The 21084-nt window shown below is 46.5% G+C and overlaps 1 protein-coding gene across 1 annotated transcript in view; it reads left to right on the top strand.

Moving 5' to 3' along the window:
• Positions 1-21084, top strand: part of LOC117727561 (kelch-like protein 29) — a 112293-nt gene that overhangs the window by 9582 nt on the left and 81627 nt on the right. Inside the window, exons 2-3 of the mRNA XM_034527934.1 lie at positions 17253-17400; positions 19845-20405. Of these exons, the coding sequence (XP_034383825.1) occupies positions 17253-17400; positions 19845-20405 (709 nt within the window). The remainder of the gene's footprint in view (positions 1-17252; positions 17401-19844; positions 20406-21084) is intronic.

Genomic DNA, 21084 nt, shown 5'->3' with positions numbered 1-21084 from the left:
TGTGTGTGTGTGTGTGTGTGTGTGTGTGTGGTATCACTGCCCACTCCCCCCTTCCACTATGACATCCCCCCATTTGATCTATTACTGGTGCGGTTATTGTGAGCTATAAGCTAAATGTCAGACCAGTTTGAGTCATCTTTCCATTTTGGTGTGTGTGTGTGTGTGTGTGTGTGTGTGTGTGTGTGTCACCGGCCCCCACAACACAGCCTTCCTTCTGCGTTGAGGTTGTGGTTTTGTTGTTGTTGTTGTTGTTGTTGTTGTTGTTGGAAATCCTCCAGCTGCCATCTGTATTAATGGGCAGATTTTCGAGGGACCGCCGCATCTCGAGCGTCTCTCGATGACGCGCTGAATGTCAGAGCAGCGCCTCCAAAGAGAACGCCATCAAGGTCGGATGGAAATTGGAGGCATTATGAGGGGGGGGGGGGGGGGGGGGGGGGGGGGGGGTCGTGCATCTGAGGGGGCAATAAAAACATTGGAGCCAACACGCTGCCGGTGTGCACGTTATGTTTTTTAGCCGGCCAAGATTTCCGGCGTTTCTCTTCCTGCGAGCGCCACTCGAGTGCGAACCGTCGCAGGTCTGGGACCAGCCTTCCACGGGCGTCTGGCAGCGAGGTTTGGACCCACAACAAAACCAGTACGGGCAAACATGAGCACGACATTCAATGTCAGGGAAAAGGACTTAAAACAGCCGGCGTGCGTGTGCAGACTGTGCGGTCGCATTTAGGGCCGGGCGATAATCCAATACATCGTGGAGCGCTAACTTTAAATCTGAAATCTGAAATATGTTGAGGGAAATATCATTGTGAAGATTGTGGTTTTGTGCGTGTATATAATGGAGTACATATCGCATAAGTTATCTACTCCTGCTGGAATTTAAACTTCGATAAATTAGCCGCGTCGTAGCAACGTTAGCTAGCGAGCTAGTTAGCATAGTGTGCTAGCTAGGCAATTAACTAATTGTATATATTGAAATATAGAGTTTTTAAGCTGCTATTGAAATATGTTTTTTAAGCTGCTATTGAAATATGGTTTTAAGCTGCTATTGAAATATAGTTTTTAAGCTGCTCTTGAAATATAGTTTTTAAGTTGTTAAACCCGTTTTGCACCAAATGTCTGAATGAAATGAGAAATCTTGTATTGCAAGTATTTAATTCATGGGTTTATACAAAAGATAGGCATGTGGTTCTTCTCATATAGACTTTTTATTTTTTTATCTATTGCATTACCAGAAAAAAGAAACCATGCCATTTCGTGATACGTATCGTTATCGCGACAAGGTGACCTATGGAGGCGCAGACCGTTTTGGCCATATCGCCCAGCCTCAATTTATATGCAAATAACGTACGGCGCGTTGTTCAAATGGAGGCCGTGGCTCTCGGCAGGTGTGTCGAGTGAGTCTCTGAAGAAAATGAAGAGCATTATTTCTGTATTTGACAAGATCACGTCCTTCATTGATTAACGGGGAAAGGAATCGTCAAATAATTTAGACCCTTGCGTGTCATGAATCAGTTTGGCTCCCGGATTTTGACAAGAAACTGATGTTAATATCTCTGCTCGAAAAGGGCGTTCTGAGTCCGACACCATCCAGGACTTGTTTATTCCCTCGATGGGCGAAATCAGAATTATATTTCAACAGGCGAGCGATGTCGGATGGCACCCCCGAGATGAATGTGGGCTCACTTTTGACCAAGGGTGTCACGCCGAAACACGGACGGCCCGGAACTTATTATATTCGGGGCTTTTTATTAACCCCACGATGGAGATTATTGAAGACGAGGAGGAGAGGATTGTCTTGTTCCTTCAAGTGTTGTCGGCCGACGTGGAAACGAAACATTCGATGCGGAGCGTCGTCGTCGTGTTGCAGAATAAAGAGCACGGGTGAAGACTATGTGGGCGTGTTCGCCTTCCTCCACACAACGATTACCTTGACAAGGTTGGAAATGAATAAGTGCAGCTCGACACACCGTCTGCCCGTCGCTTGAGCGACAGCTGCTAATTTGAACCGCGGCGCTCACGCGATATGAACTCGTTGCAAATAGAAAAAAAGCAGGACGTCTCGGATCGGCAAGGTCGCTGTGCGTCTTCCTTTCCCCGGCAAGTAATGCGGCATTGTCTCCCGTGAAGTAAATTCAGCACAGAAGTAAATCAGGACTCTCAATAAGCACGCGGACTAAAGAAAGAGATAAAAAATGTTGCACCCTGAATGGAGAATGTCTGGAAACATTGATTTGTCCTCCACCCAAACTGCTTCAGGGCATTTTTAAACTATGTTTTGATTCACGAAAAAAAGAAAGACTTAGCAAGAGTGGTTGGGGATGCTTTGGCATCACTAGTACACGGTCACTAAGTATTTACTCAGCCTACTTGGATGATTGTATGCTATACTGTTTACTCTGATACAGGTCAGGGGGAAATACTGCACTTTTTACCTCATTACATTTATTTAACAGTGGTTTGCAGATATAGATTTTAAAAGCCCTACATTTTATATAACTATATATCATCAATTTACAGTACAGTAAATTATATCACCAAACAAATGAGCTGTACATTTGCTGTACCGCAACTATCATAACATAAAACCTATTTGTACGTGTTCATGCATCAATAATTTAATAGCATCATTTATAATACTGTAATACATACGAGTACATATGAGTTCTGTTACTTTAAAGTACATTTTGCCAGTTATACAGTGGACGTAGCTTTCAGGACCTTTTACTTGCATTCTCTCTAATGGCCAGCAGTCCTTCTACAGAAGTCTAAAAGAGAATGAATTGTGATTGTATTCCCTCAGTAAACATTGTAAACATGAGTTTATGGTCTCAATCTATAGTTTCAAGTGTTCTTCATTACAGCGTGATGTTCATCCAGTGAATGATGGTCCCTTTTAGGTTAAAATAGACAATAAAGTAGGGTATGCTTTAGGGGGTGTGTCTACCTTGTGATTGACAAGTTGCCAGCACAGCAACCTGTCAATCTGGACGGAGGCGTTAGGAATACGTATCAACCCTCTCGTCCAAATATGGTCACTTCTGGCTTCCAAAGAGAACAAGATGGCGACTGAGTCGAGGCTTCATAACGGTAGCCCATAAGGGCACAGGGTGGCGTGCTTTATGGTGTATGTGGTGTACATGGTACGACGGCTACATCGTCCTCAACGTAGCCGAGTCGCTATATAGAAGTCTTTTAATTCCATAGACACTTCTATTGCTATTACATTTTACATTTGCTGTACATTATGCTTTTTAGTGGCAGGAATTGATCTCCTTGACCCTGGACCAGATCAAAAAGACTAATGCTTTAATGAGCGGCGGATGAACCGATAGCATCGTGCGCTAACACGAATACAGCACCCGAGGTTTGATATCGAGTGGCTGACTCCGACGCCATTATGCAAAAAGCCTTCGGCGGGGGTTTAAAGATAAACAGGCACGACGTGAATAGATGTTAGGTGTTTTGAGGGTGACTTTTTGGAAATTACTTACTGTTCTCTCTTTACATTGGACGCTGACATTTTGAAATAGCTTTAAGGATTCTGTCTCCTCTTGTTCAACTCCCGGCATAATGGTCTTCCTACCGTGTCCACTGTTCCTTATTTTATGTTAAAGTGCCCCTCGCAGACCAAGGTTGAGCTATCCTTTTTTCTTTTTTTTTTTTTTCTTCCTCCTCTTTCTGCTGAAGGCAACCTACTTAAAATGTATTGTGGTCAAAGAAAAAGCATTAATATTTATCAGCCTGAAGAAGAAGATTATGCAGCGGTCGTTCTAATTCAAATTCTTTACGTTTCTATTGAGCCGGTTGAGGATGTGACCACCGGAAACCTCTCGGTGTGTGTGTGTGTGTGTGTGTGTGTGAGACCTGCATATCTTCCCCGGTAAATGAGACATGTTAAATGATGTGCCGGTGGGAAAATGGGTCCTTTTTTTTTTTCAAGCAGCACACACTGTTCCGATCATCACAGATAACCAAGCTGGAAGGCCGGGGACCTAATTTAAGGGCTATTTACTTTGCGCCAGATATTTCAATGAAGCTGCAAAAAAAGAAAAAATACAAAAATAAATGGAGAAAAGAAAGATTTCCCCCTTTTTTTTCTCTATAGTTTAACAAAAGACACCTGTGATTAATAATTCATCCATCTCATCTCGAGATCCTTTTTTTTCTTGTGAACGTTTTGTCTAAAGCTCCGGAAAAAAAATGAGGGGCTCGCAATCAGAAACAAAAGAGGTGGGATGTGATTAATTCCAGGGCACATCTTCTGGCTGCACATCACCCTTGAATGATTCATCCGACTCGAGCGACAAAAGGAACACCGTTTTTTTCATATACTGTGTATATATATATATATATTTATATATATAATCGGAGCCATAATCGGAGATCGGCACTAAGGCGGGATTTGCCTCTAAGCGAGCGTTTTGTCGCCTCTTCTCGGCGTGTTTAGGCGCCTCGTTGTCGAGGGGTAACAATGCGCGTTGAACAATGAGCTCCCTCTGTCTCCCTGCCTTTTGTCATTTCTCTTATTATCTTCACATTACTTGTGCGTGTCTTGTGTGTTTTTCTTTTTCTTTTTTTCGGTCCCTCCATTCTTCGCCCTCATTCGTATTCCTAATCTTCTTTGACCATCCGGCTTTCGATGAAAACGGTGGTAATAAGCGGCGAGGCTTTCCACCTCGAAGAAAAATGAAGGAAAAAAAACGATTTGTCGGCTTATTTGCTCTTTGTTTTCGGCAACGCAATTGAAAACCAGGGTTGCAGAGACTTCCTATTTAACTAGCATGTAGAAATGCTCCTTTAAAACCATGCAAATGCCTTTATCAAACATGTGTTATATATATAAATCCATTTCTTGGAACGGCTAACTGTACGTATAGACGGTATGGGTGTGTGGAGACACTGTTTTCCAGAAGGATTTAGGTATGAGAGAACCCCCTTTTTGGCTCTGAGTCACCCCAGGAATAATACCGGCTTGAGGGGAACAATTACAACCGTAATTAAAGCATCCTAATGGCTGCATTATCAAGTTCTGAATGCAACACTAACAGCATGTGTGAAGTTATCGTTTGCGGTTATCGCTGATAGTAAAGTTTATTTGGCAGTGATGGAGGATGTTGCGAACTGTCTGGCGCCGGAGACTTTTTCGGGGCTTCGCCCGGGCTCCCTTTCCCCCCCCCCCCCCCTCCAGAGTTATGGTGCACTTGACTCGGAGGAGATGTGGTGTGCTCTTTCTTTCTGGTTTCTGCACTGAAAGTACACGGCACTCATTTCATTGGCTTAATGACCTCGTTTTAAATGAGCCTAATGACTCTTACTAATGTCCGGGGCACGGCCGAGAGATTGTGACGGTTCTCGCGAGCGATGTCCTTCTGTGTGCGCATTGTGTATCTCCATTGTGATGCTCGGACTCGGTGGAAAACGCAACCTAGTTATGGCCCTTTCTTTTGCTTAAAGATTAATATAAATAATTTAATTCAGTTTATTTTGTGTAGCACGAAATTACAAATTTGCCTCAGAGGGCTTTACAATCTGTACACATACGACATCCCTGTCCCAGGACCTCACATCGGATCAGGAAAAACTCCCCAAAAATAACCTTTCACAGGGAAAAAAAGGGAAGAAACCTTCAGGAGAGCAACAGAGGAGGATCCCTCTCCCCGGATGGACAGATGCAATAGATGTCATGTGTACAGAATGAACAGAGTTACAGAGTTCAACACATTCAATGAATATGACAGAATGTATGTATAATGAGTAGTAGGCAAAGACCACGATCCAGTCCTCCACAATCCATGAAACAGAAGGAGGTAAAGAGGTGACAGGGGGTCATCAGCAGGGCCACGGAGGCAGGAGGCATCGCCCTTGAAGGAGGCAGGGCCATTGGAAAGGAGGCCGGGCCAATGAGGCCAGGCCCCTTAAAGGAGGCAGGGCCATTGGAAAGGAGGTCGGGCAAATGAGGCCAGGCCCTTAAAGGAGGCAGGGCCATTGGAAAGGAGGCCGGGCCAATGAGGCCAGGCCCCTTAAAGGAGGCAGGGCCATTGGAAAGGAGGTCGGGCCAATGAGGCCAGGCCCCTTAAAGGAGGCAGGGCCATTGGAAAGGAGGCCGGGCCAATGAGGCCAGGCCCCTTAAAGGAGGCAGGGCCATTGGAAAGGAGGTCGGGCAAATGAGGCCAGGCCCTTAAAGGAGGCAGGGCCATTGGAAAGGAGGCCGGGCCAATGAGGCCAGGCCCCTTAAAGGAGGCAGGGCCATTGGAAAGTAGGTCGGGCCAATGAGGCCAGGCCCTTAAAGGAGGCAGGGCCATTGGAAAGGTGATTGGGCCAATGAGGCCAGGCCCCTTAAAAGAGGCAGGGCCATTGGAAAGGAGGCTGGGCCAATGAGGCCAGGCCCCTTAAAGGAGGCAGGGCCATTGGAAAGGAGGCAGGGCCAAGAAGCAGGGGCAAGGAGTCAGAACCCAGGAGCCAGGACCAGCTTCAGACACAGCCAGGTCCAATGGACCCTACGAGGCGAGAAAGTACAAAGACTCCGGGGAAGAAGCAGAGTTGGTAACAAAAGAGAAGAAAATAAATAAACAGGTCTATGAATATAGAACCAACATTGAACTGGTTTCAAAGTATGAAAGAATAGGGCGATGGCATTCAGATATAGACTCAACTAGTGTATTACCAACATATTTAATTATAACCCTAACCGAACTGGCCTACTCGATGGCACGCTGAGAGAATAGCTGGTTTAGTGGTTAAATGTTACAGTAAATGGCAAAAAGCAAAGAATTGTGAGTTGTGATATCGTTTTTTTGAGTGCTGGAAAAGAAAGGTCACCGAAATGCTAATGCCAACATATAATTTCGAGTCGGCTCTTTCCAAAATTTCACAGAGAATACATCGCGAAGAGAGGGGAAATGTTAAATGTCCACATCCGGACACATTTTGCACTGTTTGCCCGTCTCCGTGTCGCAGCTTCTGACTCCACCGCCTCGCTTAGCAGGGAAGATCGCATCAAAGCGTATCGGAGGGTGAAAAACCAGCACTCGGATCCCCTTCCGCGGATCAATTTAAATAAAGGGGACTACGCCCGACGTCAACACAGATCGATGTGTGTGGACGGGGGCGACTTCTTGATGCATGCGGTCGTAACCCCGCCGGAGCTGGCGCTCTTACCGTCGGCGGATGAACACGCACGTACGGTCGGAATACAGACGGGAAATCAATGCCCTCTCCGATAGGGACTGAAACCTTGACAGTCCAGTAAGCCGCGGAGGGAAGACGTTCCCTCTTATTCCTCCTCGTCCTCCCCTTCCCACCATAACTATATCCCGTTTCTACAAGGGACTTAACGGCTCTACCCCCGCAGACTCTTTTAGATCACAAGCTCCTGTCAACAAGTGCACAGGGAGCCAGTGTGCAGGGATGTGGAAGGGTCCTAGGAATCTGTATAAGGGCACATGTGGAGCCTTCGGACAGCGGAGGTGTCTTTAAAGCCCGGCGTCCAGTGGCTTCATTACCCCGTTCTGAGACAGTAAAGGGGCTGTGCACACTCCTGGTCAAGAGGAGGAGGGGGGGAGGGCTTTAGATAGAACTGCAACACCTGCTGCAAAAACAAGCAATATTTGCAAGGGATCTCTGTCTTGTGTGTGTGTGTGTTTGTGTGTGTGTGTGTCCTTCACACATCTCAAGAACCGCTCAAAGGATCTGCTGCACTAGAGTGTGTCGCCGGGGGACCCCAGAAACTGGAAATGGAGCCGTGGAATAATGCACACGCAACCCTGTAAAGGGTTGAACGTATTACAATGGAGAAAACACAGACGGCTTTCACTGGGAAACCATACTGCACTTCAGAGAACAAAGAGCTAACATGTGATTGGCTGTTGGCCCCAAAAAGCAACATCTCATCTCTTACCTTGCAACGCTCTCGGCTCATGCTTTCATATTTAATGCACGCCGACGGGGCGCCGTGTCAAAAAAAAAAACGGTGCAATATTGGACGTGCGCCACTTTCTATATTTTTAACAAACTTTGACTAAAACGATTAAAACGGTGCAAATGAAGACATCCAGTATCGTTGCATCCAATGAACACATGAACCACTAATGTGTTTTCCGTATTGATCGGTGGGTGTGCGAAGTGTCCCCCCACCCACACACACACACACACACACACACACACACACACACTTCTGTGCACGTCGCTATTTCTAGTTTTTTTTTTAGTAACATGACTCATCCATGTAAGTGATTAATCATCTCGCTCATGAATAATGAATGTGTCCGTGGAGCAGAAACACTTTTTTTCTTCTTCCATCTCTCACATTATCACAGAACAAACGAGTAAATCGCATAACAAAATAAAATCTTTTTTTTGGTAAATGCCAGAGGGACTGGATATCGGCCCACAAAAAGGCATTTCGAGATTGTTTTGAAGTTGTTTTTTTTTTTGAAGTCCTATTTTCCACCAATCCGCTGTGTGCATGTACCTGCTCCAAAGATACCAAAGCAGCTCTTTTGTAAGTCTGCCCATTTTCACAGATAAACTAGATGTTTGGAGGTGAAATGAGCGGAGAACAAACGGGACGCCAACGAGCAAGAGAGGATTTAATGTTTTTGACACATTTACTGTTTATTTGATTCGCCGCTGATACTTTTCGGTACGCGAGAGTCTGCTGAAGAGGGCTTGGACACGTTGGGAAAGACAACAAAGGAAGTGGAGAATGTGTGTGAACACTGACGGGCGCGCACGGCTCTTGAAAACATGTACTTACAGACCGGGCGCAGCTTTTCTAGTATTGCTGTAAAACCACCATATAGATGTGGTGGTTTTACAGCTGGTCTAAAATGTATCTTTAAATAGGGTTAATAGTCTTTACTTTTAATCCAAGATGTGTAGTTTCCTCAATAATATTCACTTTTTTAAAACCCATTTCTTTTTCTTCTTCACACCGTGTGCCGTTAAATTTAAAAAACATCAACCAATTGCTTCAAAAGGATCCTGATTTTCCTTGGCAATTGTAGCTTTTGACATAAGACCTTGAAATTACTCTTGCCATCTCTATAGAAAGGGCATTAGCATTTGAAATACCCAAAACATAAAAAAAAAAAAGAAAAATCCAAATCAAGAGAAGCTCGTTCACAAAGAGGGAAAAAAAATAGAAAAAATACTTTTTTTTTCTTCTTCTCCGCATCGTAAATCCTCCCCAAAATTCAAGCGAAGGTCTGTTTTTATCCACCTGCCGCAGTGTAGTTCATGGCTATATCTCACTTTCTTTAGGAGTCCCGGGGTCTCTAATGAGCCCAGCGTGTCTCTCCAGTGTAAATCTCACCCCAAGCAGTGCGCCGGGTGGAGTCGTGAGGGCTTTTTTTTTTTTTCTCTGTTTGACAGCGCCTTAATGCAGATTCCCGTGTACCCCTCCCCTGCTTAATGCGGCTATTTTTTGGCGCCTGAATGAAAGGTGATAGGCACTCGGTAGCCAACTGGCGTGCATTTCCTGTCGGCGCCCAGGGTTCATCCGAGTGCAGCCGCTTGCTCATTGTGCTCTCATCATGTCGCAGCGATGCGTGTCATTAATTAGGCACATTTGCAGCAAATGCGGGGCCCATTGGCAGCGCCTCCATTTTCTTTTTTGTTCTAATTACTCACACTTGTCGTCTTGATTAAGAGACTTTAGTGGCTTACAGGTGCTGAGGTGTTCCTGTGGATGTGGGAAAGGTAGACGGAACACATCCCCGTCTACTTTTAATACCATCTTTTTTTGAGAACGAGCAACGTCGGAGCTCGTATTTTGGGCATTTTGTCAGACCAGCGTGGATGTTGGCCAGAAAAAATAAATCTGCCTGTTCTGTACTTGTGGTCCCTGTTGACCAAAAAGGCTGCTTCTTTGTCTGCCAGATCGCACAGTGCCCGTGTGTGTAAGGAAGTTATCCGTTCAGACCGGCAACAGTCCAGCTCTTGATCGTAGGCGCTATTACCGGATGGTTTCACAGCGTTATACACCGAGCCCGGCATCCTTAAAGATGATCCGTCGGCTGAACCTCTCAACGATCGCAATAGATTAAATATAAGAAAAAGAGTTCAATATCAAAGTCTGCGTGAGGTCACCCGTTGGTTTGCAGGACGATACAGTTGTGAAGCCTCCGAGTTTTGCCCTTTTTTTTTGTGGGTGGAGCTAAGTACAATCGAACGCTGAACTAGACATTTAAATAAAAACTCACGGCCTGGAAGCGCACAGTGAGAAGGTTAAAGTTCAAAGACGAATATCGCCGACGGACTCCCAGACCTGGTGCCCGCCGCGTCCCCTTTAAAGAATGGGCTGTTTAGTTCTACAACTACATGATTAGAGACCATGAGCTCGAATGTAAAATGTTAACTCAGTTTAATATAGTCTCCTCTTGATAGATACAAATGGACCGAAGAAACCAAACCCCACTGATTTCCATTACCGCCATATGGTCATCTGTTTTTTGGCTTTTCCTGCCAGATCGTCCCAGTATTTGGCTTGCAGATTTGCGTGCGTTGTAAAAAAATAATAAAAAAACCTTTGTAAATACTCCCCACACTGCACTCCTGGCAAAGCAGATATTGCTTCCCTTTAATATTGCAATATCAATATACCTTTTGATTTATTTACTTCAGCGCTAAATTGGCCCAGTTAACGCTCATTTATCACGGCCGCTCAAACACTCGCACACACCCGAGGACAACACAACACACACACTTTTTTAGACCACCACATGCAAGCGTTACACGCGGTCGTCTCCGGGTCTCCGAAGGCCCGCCACTTGTGACAGGCGGTGGATATTTTGCTCGCCACACATCGGGCGGGGTCGCGGCCTGCTGGCAGCCCCCCCCCCCCCCCGTGTCTCTCACTGTCCCTGCCAGGGCAATAAGGGGCTTCCACCGAAGCTTGTCGGCCTCGCCCAGCCTCCGATCTCTTTTTTTTCTGTGAACGTGTGCGTCGAGCGGTGGAAGCGAAGTCCGTTCCCCTTCAGTCGTTTGGCCCGTGGGCTTCGGACAAAATTACGGAGTCTGTATCCGTGTAGCCCCGTTTCTCCGGTGCATCGATAGCTCATGTGCCCACCGGGGCGTCGGGCGTTGTGCGTTTTCATTACGTGTGTCTGTTGTGCTGCCGGGGGGGTCAGTGTTAAGTGTCGAGGGATCCACTTTTGTTTTGTATTTTCCTTTTTTTTTTTGTGCACAAAACTGCCAGTCATGGCGCGGTAATGGCTGACATCTCTCTTGTATGAAGTGATATTGCCTCCACGCAGATGGCGACTGCAGATACGACGTGTTTGTGAGCTGCAGTTCTCCAAAGGAATCGACATTGAGCAACCTTTCTAAAATTCTTTTTGGGGGTAAATTATGTTGTAGATGTTCTAGTCTGAAGTGTTTTCTCTCGACTTAACGCGACCTTTCTTTACACCGAGCGATGTTATGGTTGTTTAATAGCGAGAAGACTGAATATGTCACGCCCGATATGTTGGCCCAAAATCGTCTTGAATTGCACGGAAGAGAAAAGAGTCTCCTAGCACGGTTGAGCAGAGAGGTTTTTTTTGATAAGCGTCATTCCTCCGATTCACAACGCGGTCTTTAAACGCCACACGAGATGTGCTTTTCTTTTTTCTTAACGCTGACGTTGCGTGCCCTTCCACGCTAATCTCGGTATCGGGTCACAACAATGGCGCCTTTTGGAGAAAAAGGAAATGCTACCTCTCTCTCTCTCTCTTCAGTATGCATCCATCTCCCAGAGTACGCACCTTCCTTCCCCGTCTGCGGCGCCACGCCGTTGTTTTTCCGCATGTCGGAGCTCCATTTTTTTTAAAGATGGCTGCCCCCCTCTTCACCCCCTCCCCCAAAAAAATGGCGCGGTGGTCTCTTTTGTTTACTCCCCAAGATGTCCCGGTCTTAATAGATTGGACACAGTCCGCCACTGCGGCCCGGGCTCCGGCATTCAGCGCCTTCGTGACAGACCCCCCCCCCCCCCAGAACAAATGCACTTCACATTTAGGTGTCGGCGCGTTGTCGTGGAAAAGAGACGCCTCTATACAGTAAGTGAAGGGTTGTTGGAAAAGAAGGCACTCCTTTGGCGACGCCGGTCAGTTTCGGACCCACGCTCGCTCGGTCGGCACTTTCTTGGTCCGGAGGAGAAGAAGAAGAAGGAAAAAAAAAAAAAAAAACGATTACATTTCTTTCTCTTTTTTTTCCCTTTTCTCATCCATTTTAGCAAAAAGTGAAAATGATCTGTCAAAAGCGATGATACGAGGCTACGTGATGGATGGGTTTGTCTTACTCTGCCTCTCAATCTTTCACTCCTTCGCTGACATTCTTCTTTTTTCTCTCTCTCTCTCTCTCTCTCTCTGAGGAAAGCCATTATTTCCATCACCCTCCACGCGGCCAAAGGGAAGAGAGAGAAAAGAAAAAAACAACAACATTCTGTCGGGAGTTGAAATTTCATTTCCTCTCCACCACGTGCGCTTTAAAAAAAAAAATGCTAGATGATTTTGTTCGTGGTGTGGGATTACAATGTGATATTATTTGTACGAGTGCACGCGATATAGCAGGACACGGCAGATACCGCTGTTATCGAAATGTTTTATTATAATTACACCAGAGATGGTGCACATCCTCTATTGCATTCAAATGAAACCGTCATGGCAGCATTCAGAATAGATTACGTGACCTGAACCCCCTCCTTGAGCTTTTGACACCGCGAGAACACCGGGACCTTTTTTATATATATATATATATATATATATATATTTTAAAAAAAGCTAGAATCAGCGCTAACGCATCGTGTCTGCCAGTGGCGCTAATGACATTTCACGAGGTTAGCCACCTGGTACCTTTTCTCCCTCAACCCTCCTCTCTTGTTACCGTTCCCCTCTCAAAACCTGTTATTAAATGTCATAGCAGTTAGCTGATTTGATCAGTGTCCCCTGAAACATTGCTTACCCCCGGTGGAACCTGGGTGTTATAGACATACTCATCCTTCGCTCTCTCTTTCCTCCCCGAGTCGAGCAATAAACGTAATTTCTCCGGAGATCGGAGCGCTAGATGTGTTCCAGGCGGTCCTGGTGTCCTAAACCCGGCTGCATCGTAAGGCTTGAGCCGGTGCACCAACTCACCCGGGGCGAGAGGGCCGGCTCCGACCGTACGCTAGATATCGTGTATTTGGACGTTGTGGATGACTCGGTAAGGGGGGGGGGGGGGGGGTATCCGATATCCGAGGGAACAGCTGACGCGCTGGCCACACTGAGACCGCTGTGTCCGCCTCCCCAGACGGAAGAGGACAAGTATATATTTAGGCCTTGATGCGTCTTGATTTTACCTTCTCTCTCTTCAATACACCGATTCTGACATGTCTGCCACAGTCAGACGTTTGGGGGGGGGGGGGTTCTGCTCATGTGTTTCTGCACATGAGGAGCAGATGGACAGGCGCTTCAAAGACGGGGGAGGCCGTATTTGTGTACTTTTTCTTTAGGTTTTTTTCGAAGTGCCGCACGGTGTTGCAGTAAAATCACCACAATTTCCCAGTTCGACATCGATCCGAAATCGCTTGTCCGCCCCTTTTTTTTTGTTGTAAATGTTAAAAAAAAGCGTTGTAAATGTATAAAATGCAGGTTTGGTCTCCCCGGTAGAAACTGGCACATGAAAAGATTGGTTTAATCGATCAGATTTAGTCATCTTTGGCTTCATCGGGCACATTTAAAGGGACAGTTTACCCCAAATCCCCCCAAAAAATACATATCTGTCCTCTTTCCTGTGGCGCTATCGATCAATCTGGATTGTTTTTGTTGTTCTCTCCAATGGGACCGCATGGCACTCGGCTTATCGTCCTCAAAGTGACAGAAACAACAAAAAGACATACTCCACGGCAATGTCTCTCTCCAGAAATCATGACCCGGTCACATATTCACGACGGAACTGTTGTCAAATGTTTTGTTGTGGTGCTTTGAGCACAACAAGCCGGGTAGAGTCCCATTTATATTGGAGAGCACAGCTGACGTCTCCAAAACAATCAGGATGGATAGGTAGCTTTTTTTTTTAGGGAAGAGGAAAAATATATATTTTGGATATATATTAAAAAAGATATATATATATATAAAAAAGAAATATATATATATATATATATATATATATATATAAAAAAGAAATATATATATATATATATATATATATATATATATATATAAAGAAATATATATATAAAAAAGATATATATATATATATATATATATATAAAAAAGATATATATATATATATATATATAAAGAAATATATATATAAAAAAGATATAAATAAGATATATAAAAAGAAAAAGAAAATATATATATTAATATATATATAAAACAAATATATATAAGAAAATATACATATATATATATATATATATATATATATATATATATATATATATATATATATATATATATATGAAGAAAAAAAAAATATATATATATATATATATATATATACAAAAAAACAACAAAAAAGCTTGATCCACTCCGGTCCGGTTTCTTTATATATATATATATATATATATATATATATATATATATATATATATATATAAAAATCAATTCTGACTATTTTAGAGACAAAAAGAGTATAATTCAGACACTAAATATTTAGAGTTTCAGCCCCAAAAGAAGAAGAAGAATTCCTTTAATAAAACGTGTTACTTCCTGGAGGAGAATACTGTTGCAACTCCCCCCCCCCTCACAAATACTCTTTGTCTTCCTTCTGCCCTTTCAACTGTCAGTCTGGTTGAACCGTTGTGCAGCGTTTTGTTCTCCGTGCACAAAAACACAACTTCTCTGACGAACCCTTTCACACACAATGACATATATTTGTGAGGAGGACTTTCTGCAACCATAAAAGCACGACAGATCAGTCCTCTTAAGAGTGGAACCGGAACCGGCAATGTGTGTGTGTGTGTGTGTATATATATTTGTTGTGAGTCTGTGTGCACGTGCTGCCTTCCACACTTGCAGTATGTGGTCCATATGCACGGATGCTGCGTACGGTAAAATAAATATATAAATCTTTCCCCCGGCCAGCTTGACGACAAACACAGAATGTCTTGGCACGACTCAAAAAATATTTATCTGGCTCCCACTCCTCCTCCTCCTCTCCAGCATATTTTTTTTTTTTTTGTCGAGTCAGAGGAAACCATCTGCCGCCCGGTGATAATGGGGCGACCAGGGAGGGGGGGGGGGGGGGGGGGGGGGGGGGGTTTGGACTGGAAAATATGGAGAGCAAATACAATTGACAGGGCACCTCCCTGCTGTACCTGCAGCTAGTCTGCCATCTTAATAAACATCCCTTTTGATATCTCCTGGCTTGTGTGTGTGTGTGTGTGTCTTTCACACGTGTTCCCAGTGTGTGTGTGTGTTTTCCCATCTAACCTTGATCATTTACAAGTCAGGATTGTTCCTCATACTCTGTCAATGTGATGGTGCTGACTAAGAACCATCTTCTTTTTTTTTTTTTTTTCTTTCTCCCGGCGCACTAAAACTGTGACGGATGAATTGCCTTTCGGAAGAAGGGCAATTCTGCTTCTCCTTTTTTTCTTCCTCTCTCTCTTCCTCCCGATAAATGCGTGGGCGTATTAACGAGAGCGTGTTACGAGGCAGCAGGTGCATGGCTGAGAGGGGGGGGGGGGGGGAGTTAATGAGGGGGAAGGTAAAGCGTGGCTGGAGAGGAATACAGTAAAAGCACACAGAGAACTCTCCTCATTAAAACAAACAGTGTGGCTGCTGCAGAAACAAAAATCTACTCCTCACCTTGAAAATGCTTCCCCCCCCCCCCTCCCCCCACACACACACACACACACCCTCCTTCCCCGAGTCTCCGGGGCTCTCGGGTGGAATTGAGCGCTCGGGGCATTCTGAGTAAACCATTTCAGTTTTCTCTTGTCTGAAGTCGACAGGTTGAGCTGGACCAAAAAGACCTGACGGGAACCCAGCTTCATTCTCTCACTCCATCACTCTTGTTTTCTACTTGGCCTTGAGATGTTTGCTCCCACCCCCCACCCCCCACACTTACAAACTGTCAGATAACTTTCAGTATGAATTCATCAACTGAGTGACACTCGATGAACTCGTCTGCTCTCGTGAAGCTTGTTTATTACAGAGCAGATGTTAAAGCCCCCCCCCCCCCCCCTCCCCTCCTCAAAAGCATGCGATAAATCCATCGCCAAGTGGAGAGGGTGAATTTTTTTTCCTGAAATGGGATCGATCGGATATGTAAAAGCTGCACATTTAATGCGCCGTGAAAGCAAAAAATGTTTGTATTGCTTTTTAAAAAACACAATAAAATCGTGGGTCGTTGTCAACGCGGTTGTTGGAATGCAGGATGGCGAGGTTGATGAAGTGGAAGGCGGGTCAGGGAGGATAATGGAAGTGATGGATTTGGGGGGGGGAGGGGGTGGGCTCTATTAACTCGGCAGGCTGGTTGGGGCGAGCGTGGGGGGGGGGAATCGGGCTCACGGTGCCTGGTTGTCCACGCTGCAGAGGGGAATATGGCTCAGGGGTCCGGTGGTGATTGACCCGGTGTTTTCATCAGCCTGGGCTGGCCTGATAACATTTCTTACCCCCCCCCATCCCCCCCACCACCACCACCAGCACCACCACCCTGCTTTGAGTGCAGTGAACGGCTTAAGGAACTCTTAGTTTGGTTTGGTGAAGTTGGATTTACCCCCCCCCCCCCCACCCACCTCCCCCCCTGTGCACACATTGTCACCTCGCTTTTCATTTTCTTTATTTTTTTTTTTAAATTACTTTTTTTTTTTTTTTTTGCCCCGCCAATCCCCAGCAAATCGGACTTCTTTCTATTTACTCCATTTGTCGTATTTTCTTTTTTTTGTGTGTGTTCAGAATTCTATTATCTCACTTGACTGAACACGATGTTTAATTCATTGGCCAAAAAAGGATCTGGTTTTGAAATGTCGCCCCGCACCGGAAAGTTAATTGTCTCTCTCTCTTTGGCTAAATATATATATATATATATTTATATATATGCTGTAATCAGCACTCACTCACGTGCTCCATCATCAAGGCTCACTTCAAAAACCTTAAATGATTGTGATTTGTTGCACTCAAGCAACAAAAATGAAATATTGTATTCAAACCACAGCTTTTGGCCAAATGGATATTGTGTGTGTGTGTCTGTGTGTGTGTGTGTGTGTGTGTGTGTGTGTGTGTGTGGTCTGCAGATTGAGTGGCGTGATTTTCTTGACATTTGTTTCTCCGTCTCCTTCGCTGCAGGTCTCCGGTCTGTCTCCTGGAGACGGCCAGACCCCGGGACTGCTGCTGGCTCCGGGAGTGAGGTGGGGCCAGACGCCCATCAACCAGCTCACACCCTGGGATACAGACGAGCCCCCCGCCAAGCAGCACCGAGACAGCGAGCCCACCGGTAAGTAAACACACACACACACACACACACACACACACACACACACACATGCAGCGTTTACAGGCGGACAGACCGGGTTGTTCCACCTGATGCAGGTTTCTTCTATCACGCAGCAGATGTATGCGTGCACACGGCCCCGCTACGCCACCCAGACGGCCACACACACACATAGCATCCGATGCTAATGAGACGTCCCGGCTGCCCCCTTAGACCCCCACACACACACACACACACACACACACACACCAAGTGCACGGCGCTCGCCTCCTCAACATGCACACTTTACATACATAATCGTGCATAATTAACATCCACAAACACACCATCTTTACATAAAAGTATGGTTCCATATTGCCTTATTGTCTGAATTAAACCTCCAAATGATCTCCACCGGCTCTCATTTAGACGTCGACCTTATTCTATTCTTATGCAGCCCGGGCGTTAAGGAGTTAAGCCAACGTTGAGTTTATATATTTATTTATTTTAACCTATCTTGTAATGAAGTCACCCAGAATGGCTCTGGCCTGCAGCAGTTAATTTCTCTCCCCCCCCGCTGCTCCGCTGGCCTCGGCCTCCCCCCAGCTCATCACCAAAAATGAGTCTCATTTAAGAAGAACAGCGGAGACTCCGGATCCAGAACGTAGAGCAGCTGCCTTCTCCGTGGCAGACATAAAAAAAAACATAACGGCTCGGAAAAACACACGTTTCAGCCCCCCAGCCCCCAGCCCCCCCCCCCCCCCCCTAATTGTAATTCGCATATCTTCCATATAGATTGCTTCGTGGATTAATTATTCATCGTTTTGATCTGCTACCCAAGAGGAATGTTACTTGTAGGAGCAGTCGGAAGGTACTCTCACGATGGGAGTATGCGGGGCGGGGGTAATGAGAGCATTTCCCCCCCCCCCCCCCCCCGCTGTGTGACCACAGCCTCCTGCTGTGCATTGAGGGTCTGGCTGATTTGGCCATGAAGGTCTGGAGGTCTTATTATTGTGTGGAAGTGAATGAGGCTTCCTCCTCCTCCCCTCCAACCACTGCAGCTCCCACACACGCCATCACCACAGCCCCGAGTGAAGCGCGAAGGGGGGAAGAATGAGATGTCACAACCCCCCACCCCACCACCACCCTCCCCCACCCTCGGCTCACTGTCGCATATGACACTCGAATCGGAGCATAGTGTCGCATATTGACTTGCGGGCGCGTGCGCGCCATTTGAAACTGTGACCGGCGTTTTCTTGAGACGGAGCCAGCTCCTCTCCACACTTCACTGAACTGTGGTGCCAGAGAGTTCCCTGCCAACTGTGGCAGAATTAATCAACGCTTTCTTTCAACGGGGAGGAGGAGGAGGAGAAGAAGAAGAAAAATAAAGAAACACTTCAGTCGTCGTCGTGTCTGTTGAAGAAAGTTTGTCTTTTTGAAAGGAGAAGTTTGGCTTAAGTTTCTTTGTGCAAACATCACTCCATGATTTAGACTTAATAAATAAATAAAATAAGTTTATTTTTCTTTCCCCTGCAACGGGGGAGATTGAAGACGACCGTGTACATCAATACATAGCATTAAATATTAATGTCGCTGCTTCATTTTGTTAGGCTTTGCAGCGAAGGGCCCCCACTGTGCGAATGCAGGTCAATGCCGGGTCAAGATAATGAAAAAAAAAAAGCCTAATTGATTCTCCATTTTTGCTGCGAAAACGATGGAAGAAATCGTGAAGGACGAGTACATAGAAATGGGGGGGGGGGGGGGGGGGGGGGGGGGGGGGGGGCGCAGACTATATGGTCTATATGGCATGTTGAATTCTTATCGCTGCATTAAAAAAACTTTATAAGACGTGGATTTATTACGCTAACCCATTTGATGAGAATCCTTTATCAAGATGGGCTACAAAATAAAGGGAAACGCAATATAGTTTCAGTGCCAATTAGCTGAATGACGTGTGAATTATGAAAGGAACTGGCCTCTGGGGTCCTCTATTCCCATCAGCCGGGTCGGTATGATGAATAACGTGGACGTCCTTTTTTTGCATGCTGTGATTTAGCCTTTGGCCCCTTTGGCAGAGTGCTGGGCTATTTCTGGAGCTTGGACCACGACTTGGGCTAGAGATGTAGGGAGTAGGGAGCCAAGGTGGGAGGGAAGGAGGCAGCGTTCAGAGCCAACATGGCACACACCCTCAGCATCCGACGCCTCAGGCTAGAGAGATGATTGGCTCCGAGTGTCTGGGTAAACACACACTCCTACGGCGCGTTCACTGAGCACGTCTGCGTTCGCTTTCAGAGAGAAAAAGGCAAAGTGACGGCGTTTTGGTAATAAGTCCAAAACCAACTTGGCCTGGAAGTTGTGGTGCGGAGAGAGTCTTCTCCTGTGGTTTTCTGTCTGTGTTTGATCCTCCGATTCCAGACGTAAAATCAATTTCTGACGAATCTTTCCTCGCCCCGTGTGCTTGTCCGCAGGTCCGACCTGGGCCGCACCGGTAGCGGCGGTGAGCCAGCCCAGCCTGCTGCCCCACCGCTACGCCCTCCCCCAGCCGCCCTCTTTTAGCCACAGCGTGACCGCGCAGTCCCCCATCATCGGCGTAACCCCGTCCATCCGGGCGCCGATGCCGCCGCACCACCCGCTCATGACGGCCCACTTCCAGCTGACGCCGCAGTCGACCCAGCAGCAGCAGCAGCAGCAGCAGCAGCAGCCGCCGTGCATGGTGCTGAGCATGCCCAGCCTGCCTCCGTACGCCTCGGCTCACCCGTCGGCGCGCGGCGCCCACGCCCACCACGTAGTCCACCCGAACCCTCACAGCGTGATGGGCAACGGCCACTTGACCTCTCACCCCGGCCTCATGCAGCACCCGGCCTTGCCCCTGACCAACGGACAGGCCGCGGCGGTGGCGGCGGCGGTGGCGGCCGCGTCGCACGGCCAGCCCGCAGCCGGAGACAATCAGGACGGTCCTAACGGGCTGCAAATGCTGCGGACGGTCGGGATGGGGAAGTACGAGTTCAGCGACCCGGGACATCCGAAAGGTAAGCACGGGGGAACAAACCTTCACCGGCGGATGTTTTTTTGAGTGTCTCTCTTCCAGATCGTCTCTGAAAGGCTAAATCAAAGCAGATGAGAAGCGAATCCGAGCCGGGGAGGCGTTAGGTATTAAATCAATACTCTCGGCTCTCTTATTCCATCGTGACCTCCCCTTATGCGAGGGCCCCCTTTGCTGGAATGAAAGGCACCGGCCCTCCGCCCTCTGTTTGTCTGCCCGATGCCAGCGGTCATAAACAAGGCGAGCGGTTTTGTTGAAATACAACTCGCGAAACAGAGTCGATTCGCTTTCAAAGTTGCTCCAAGGTCGCCGAGGAGGACGGAGGCGCACCTCAAGCAGCAGTGAGACGCGAAAGGAAAAAGACATAATAATCCCCTTCTAGCTCTGTCCGCGGTGGATTCTTTGGAGAGAACATGTTGTACTGATCTCAAACTACTACACGGCAGCAGCGTGTGTGTGTGTGTGTGTGTGTGTGTGTGTGTGTGTGTGTGTTGTTGTTGTGCACTGAAATTGGCTGAAAGTGCGTCATCTTGATCCTCTTTCCTGCCCTTCGCTTGAAGCCCCTCGTTAACTTTTTTTTGAGGCGCTCTGCAACTCCGACTCCCGACTCCGGAGTCTGCGAGCCCCTTCATCGAGGCAAATTGGTAAATTGGCGTGTTTTTTTT

Source organism: Cyclopterus lumpus, chromosome 24 (assembly GCF_009769545.1).
Source record: "Cyclopterus lumpus isolate fCycLum1 chromosome 24, fCycLum1.pri, whole genome shotgun sequence".
Classification (NCBI taxonomy): domain Eukaryota; kingdom Metazoa; phylum Chordata; class Actinopteri; order Perciformes; family Cyclopteridae; genus Cyclopterus; species Cyclopterus lumpus.
Note: the sequence above shows the minus strand (reverse complement) of the source record. Positions and strands in the feature narration are given on the sequence as shown.